The sequence below is a fragment of the Rhinolophus sinicus genome, chromosome 16, assembly GCF_057876585.1.
Source record: "Rhinolophus sinicus isolate RSI-liver-muscle chromosome 16, RSI-T2T, whole genome shotgun sequence".
Classification (NCBI taxonomy): domain Eukaryota; kingdom Metazoa; phylum Chordata; class Mammalia; order Chiroptera; family Rhinolophidae; genus Rhinolophus; species Rhinolophus sinicus.
The window spans coordinates 40,962,101-40,968,100 of record NC_142516.1 but is presented as its reverse complement, the minus strand read 5'-3'; the positions used below and the strand labels follow the sequence as shown (position 1 = coordinate 40,968,100).

General features: G+C 46.0%; 1 protein-coding gene across 4 annotated transcripts in view; it reads left to right on the top strand.

Annotated features, from left to right (window-relative positions):
• The first annotated feature begins 4,357 nt into the window (after positions 1-4,357).
• Positions 4,358-6,000, top strand: part of CEP78 (centrosomal protein 78) — a 29,469-nt gene continuing 27,826 nt past the window's right edge. For 2 of the 4 annotated variants that reach the window (XM_019736704.3, XM_019736702.3), the window contains exon 1: positions 4,358-4,906. In XM_019736704.3, the coding sequence (XP_019592263.3) occupies positions 4,654-4,906 (253 nt within the window). In that variant the 5' untranslated portion in view covers positions 4,358-4,653. The remainder of the gene's footprint in view (positions 4,907-6,000) is intronic. The other 2 variants (XM_019736701.3, XM_019736703.3) reach the window with 2 other exon arrangements.

The window sequence follows — 6,000 nt, the reverse complement described above, 5'->3', positions numbered from 1 at the left end:
TGAATGCAGAGATGTACCTCCACTTTCAGAGAACGTAGATACCAGAGGGCAGATATGGATGACTTATGGCAGTTCCAGATGAGTCCTAGTAAACTGTTTATAAGTTCAGAGAAGAGAAGGGATCCATATCTTGCTTGGATTCTCAGTGAAGTTTTCCAGAGAAGGAGGTACAACGTGGGTGACTAGAAAATTTTTTAGTATTATAATAGGTAGACCTGGAATGGAGCAAAGATACAGAGACAATTACTTAGATCCATGAAATTTTCTTTTTAAGTCTGAAAAGAGAAATTAAAGCCAAGTTATAGACGGTCTTAAATGTCAATCTTAAGAGTTTGGGCTGTATTGTGTTGGCAATAGGTGTCATGGAAGGTTTGGAACAGGGCAATGACATAATCAAAGAACCTTGGGAGGTGCACCATGGTGTAAGTACCATGGCTTATTTACAGTGTACAATGAACCAGTATAAGTAAGCAGGCCTGAAAGGAGGCCATTGCAGGATGGATTACTGAGAATGAAAGGGAGTGGGGCACAAGACAAGGCTGCAGAGATCATGTCTCCATCATGCCCAGGAGATGCAGTGCCCTGTAGACTAGTGCACTCAAAGTGCCAGTACACATGAGATAAGGAGCTGTTCTAGAACGTAACTCAACACACTGCTTCCTTCATCAAGAAAGTCTTGCCTGCTGAACTAAACAGACATGATTTACATTCTGAAACAAGCTTCTTGTCTTAAAGAACAGTAACAGTTCTCAACCAGCAGCCAGTCTGTGGACTTCATGTTGAGTACCATTATTTTAGACCATTGTGAGGAAGTGTGTCTTTATTCTAGAGCAATAAGAAGAGGAGGTGGTGGCGGCTGCATTACAGACCATGGGTTGGAAGGCGGCCAGCATTAGTGGAAAGAAGACAAGGAAGTCTGTGTCTGAAACCTAATTTTCCTGGTGAAATAAGAGGTATCCTTTTCAGGTAAGAGAGCAGAGTCTAGTGGTGACATGAAAAGAATGGAGGCGGTTTGGAAGAACCACTGTGAATAGCTGTTAAGTAAGGGAGTAGAAAAAAGAAATGGGGACCACATGTCACTTAAAATTAAACAGCCTATGCTTTGTCAGAGCTCTGGGACTGGATCTAACAAACTCATTCCTCTAAAAGCAGGTCCAGAGATGATGAATGTTAGAGATGAGCAGACAGCATTAGCATTGAGGTTCCATGGAATGGTAGGTTGGCTTGAAAGTCTGAGTATAATGTTGTCAGGGTGGACTAGGAGTGAGTACACTGAATAAGAGGTAAAACGATCCCACTTAACTGTATTCTAGCCAAACAATCATTCACCAGACCCCTGAAGGAGGAGAGCCCATCTCTTGTACTGCATGTTCTTTCCAAGTCATGTACCTGCAGGGAAGCCAAAGCACTTTGTCTTAGGACAGGCATAAACATGGTTTGTTAGAGGATCCCAGAGGTGCTGTATGGAGGCAGCTTTTGCTCACTGTGTTCAGGGAAGCATGTGGGTAGAACTCGCCAGATGCCAAAAGGAGAACTAAGGTAGGAGCCAAAGAACTATTAAGCCATACTTAAATGGAAATAGAGGAGTGATTATCAGATTATTAAGCCTTGAAAGAAATCTTGCCAGACAGAAAATAAGTAAGCTTGGGGAAAATAAATTTTAAATTAATATGTTAATATGACGAAGGTTTCCCTGAGTTGCATCTGTAGGCAGCGGCCACGCGGTGTTGATAATGGCTTCTAGAGAGAATAGAGAAGAATGCTCCAAAAGTCATTATTCAGCATTTCCTATGTACCACCACTGTGCTAGACACAGGGAATATAGGCATGAATGAGACATGGTCCCTGCCTTCAAAGGAGTTATGGTTTATGGAAGGAAAACCACCTAAAAAGATACTTATTATTAGATACACTAAGTGTTACAATACAGGAATGTCAGGGAGCAGAGCAGTTAGGCACTAAACAAGCAGGGAAGGAGAGACGAGGATTAGGGAAAGAAGGCCTCCCAGGGAAGATGGTCCCCAACCTGCAGCTGGGAAACACGCGGAAGGCAGCCCAGTAAGGAGGGAGTGGAGGAGGAGGGTCCTAGGCAAAGGAGCAGCACCTGTAAAGGCCCAGGTAGGAATGATAGAGCATCAGAAACTTCAAGCAGTTTCACTTGTTGAGGAGACAGTCAGGGAGGAATATAGCAAGAAATAACAGTCAAATCATGAAGGAGCCTGTATGGCAAGCTGAAAAATACAAAATTGATACTGCAGGCACCGCGCAATCTTTAGCTTTCCACAAAGCAGTCCTACATATGGAGAGAGAGATCTTTGTTAGAAGTCATCAGCCTAGAGTGGAAGTTAAGCCTGAGCAGGGGATCAGATCGCCCAGCGAAATTGTGAAATGTCAGAAAGGGTGGACACTGAGGATGGGAACCTGAAAAACACCAGCATTTAGAATGAATAAGCAAGAGACACCGAAGAGTGAGACAGAGAAGAAGGAATTAGAGAAGTGGAATCAGGTGGCTTCATGGAAAAAAAGGAAGATTTAAGAAGATAGTGGACAACGACATTAAGTGATGCCGAAGACTATAAAAATGGATGTGGTAACAAAGAAATCATACCGAAAACTGACAACAATTTAAACTTCCATCAACAGGAAAATAGACAAATTATTGCATTTTCCTACATGGGAATCCTATACAGCAAGGAAAATATATGAACTAGATCTTTACAAATTAGCAGGGATGAACCTAGCAAAGATAACACTAAATAAAGAGGTAGCAGAAGAAAACATAGCACAGTGTTATATGCTGTTTAAAAATACTTGTAAATATAGCAGGAATATAAAGACTTACATTGCAATGATGAATATAAAGTTCAGAAGAGAGGTATCCAAGGTCAATTAGAGAGTGGTTGTGATTGGGAGAGTGGCTCTTCAACAGGAATGGTAATATTTCATTTCATAAGCTGGTCAGAGGGTAGAGGAATGTTTGCTACACAATCATGCACAACTTAATGACGGGGCCATGTTCTAAGAAATGCATCATTAGGCAATTTTGTCATTGTGCAAGCATCACAGAGTGCATTTACACAAACCTAGATGGTATAGCCGCCTATATACCTAGGCTATATAGTACACCAGCATCGTAAATAGTCATTAAACGAAACAGTTAATGCGGTGCATGACTATATTATAGTTTGAGCATGTTGCATGCAGAAGTCATTATTGACCACATCTAGGGAATTTGAGTGGAGTGTGCGCATGTTGGTGGTGGGTGGGGGTATCCGGAATGCAGTGGATGGGAGAACAATGCTGTAAACATAATGCCTAAGGCCTGGGTGGAGGACTACCATTGTTCTAGAAACTGGATACAAATACGTACAGGTTCTGAGGTCAATGTTGAAAGAAACTGAAGCGTATTTAAATTTTTAAGAGTTTATGCGAGCACAAATCAATTCAAATAAGGCAGCACCAAACTGGAAGTGGTTAGGAGCGCTCCACCAGTGGGAGCTGGGGAGAGACTTTATAGGAAAAAGGAGAAAGCAAAGCAAGGAAATTATTGACTGACTATAGCTTAAAGCCTAGCTGACTGTTGGTGATCGCTTGCCCCTCCCTTTTTGACTTCCTAACAGTGAGGCAGTTAAGGCTTAGGCTTTGGTTTGCCTATGTAGGTCGCCCCAGCATTAGAGCCACATCAGTCTAATGACTTCATTGTTTAATTAATTTAACACCAATTGTCTTGAGTTCTTCCACTTACTTAGCTGGAAGTTACTTAACTTCCCGTGCCTCGGTTTCTCTTTTGTAAAATGGATATACAATAGTAAACTTTCTGTGGAGTTGTTAAGAAAATTAAACGATTTCATACTGACTCAGTGCTTAAAATAACGCCTGGGAGACAGAAAGTACTAGTTACCAGAGTTACGCATCATCATCCTCAGTACAAAGAAATTATTAGAAACCACAACAATGTTCTGAATGCGTGGACTACTTTACAATTTGCCAACAACTGTGTGAGATGAGTAGAAACTACAGACATTAAGAGATCTTTGCAGAAATTAACACAGATTTGAAAGATTTAATGGACCACAGTCGTTTCTACATCCTTTTTAACTGTACCCTCCCGGGCGCTGCAGCACAGATACTTACGAGGAGTCCAGACTACCTTTGAAAATGCGTTGCTACCTCCATATCACACTTTCATTCGGATTCCCAATTCCTAAATTCGGAAACCCCAAATTCCTAAAACCACACACCTCTTGCATCGCCCTCGCCTCGAACGTCCCGCCCTTCAGTCTCAGGCGCCGTCTCCCCGAGAGGCGGGGCCTGCGTGCCGACGCACGGCGAGCGCGCTGACGCACCGGCGCACCGCCCCCGCGGGCATCCGCCCGCCGGCTTGAAACGCAGCCCCGCGCTGCGGAGAGCGATGAGGCGGGCGCCAACGGCCTGCGCCGCGGAGCGGGGGTTGGCGCGCGAGCGCGGTGTTGAGGGGCGGCCTAGCTCGGGCCCCGGGCCCTGCGTGTGCTGGCCGAGCCCCTGCTCCCGCACACGGTACGTGCCGCAGCCGCTGAACTGTGGGCGTCCGAGGGGCCAGGCAGCGACCTGGAGTTCTAGGCGGGTGCGGGTTTCGCCTCCACCGCCGGCGTCCTCCGAGGCTGCCCTCTGGCCATGATCGACTCGGTGAAGCTGCGCCGCGACAGCGCGGCCGACTTCTTCTCCCACTATGAGTACCTGTGCGCGCTGCAGGATTCGGTGCCGCTGCCCGCCGTGCGCGCCTGCCTGCGGGAGGGCGTGCTGGACTTCAACGCCGACCGCCTCCGCTTGGTGGACTGGGCGCCGCTCCTGAGCACGCTCAAGATTATTAAAGATCTGCCCCTGGTCTCGATCAAAAGCTTCTTCCAGCCGTGGCTTGCCGAAATAGGTTTGTAGTTCCAGCTTCCAATGGCCCTAGTGTTGGTGCCGTGAAGCGGGATTTTAAACGGTGCAAGGTGGAACCTGGGCGCTGGAACGGGTGCCCAGCGTCGGGGTGTGTATCCAGGGGACGGTGCGTGCGGCCTAGGAGGCTTACCAGCTCGGTGACTCTGGGCAAGTCCCTTAAAGCCTCTAGGTCTCTTTTCTTAACTGTAACCTGGGCTCAACAGGACCCATTCTTTGCTGTGGTTGCAGGGATTCGCCGAGTTAATGAGCACTTAGCACAGTTCGGGACTCATTAAGCATTCGACAGATGTTACCTATTTTATTGAATGATTTTGCCTAACGTAGAACAAAGCGATTGGGAAATTGATACATCCCACACTTTCACTTCACTTTAAGACAGAGATCTGTTAGGGGGAAAAATGTTTCAGTAGTAGCGTTATACAGTGGAAAGAGCATAGGTGTGAATGCAGCCTATGGTTTGAATTCCAGGGCTTACACTCTGACCTGGGCAGGTTACTTTGGAACTACAATCACCTCACTTGTAAAATGGCATTGAAAACCACTTTTTCCATGGGTTCTTAGAATTTGCAGGTTATGTGTATAAAGGATCCTGGCACGTGAGTGAGCTCAGTCAGCACCAAGCACTGCTGGACACAAGGCTCAGGCTCTAGAGGATCTCCCTTTCTACTGGGGGAGGCTGCAAGTGAACACAAGCACGGTAGTTGGTACTCTGGAAGAAGTGAGTTATGGTGCTGCAGAGACAATATTTGAAGAGAAGTTTCAGGGAAGGCTTCCTGGAGGAGGTGCCATCCATTCTAAGTGTAGAAGCTACTCAGATGGCAGGAGGGAGCTGCTTGCGTCAAAGCTTGAGACATAAAGGATATATGGCAAAACTAAGGTACAGAACTAGAACTTCAGGTTTGAGAAAGAAGTGAGGGTTGAGACTAGAAACCTGGTGAGGGCCAAACAGGAAGGGGCCTTGTTTGTCCTGTCAAAAGGTTGGATGTTTGTTCTCTGCGCTATGGGAACCACTCAAAGATGATGAGATGGACTTTTGATTTGGAAGCTCACGTTTATATGGAAGGCAGTTGATGGGGA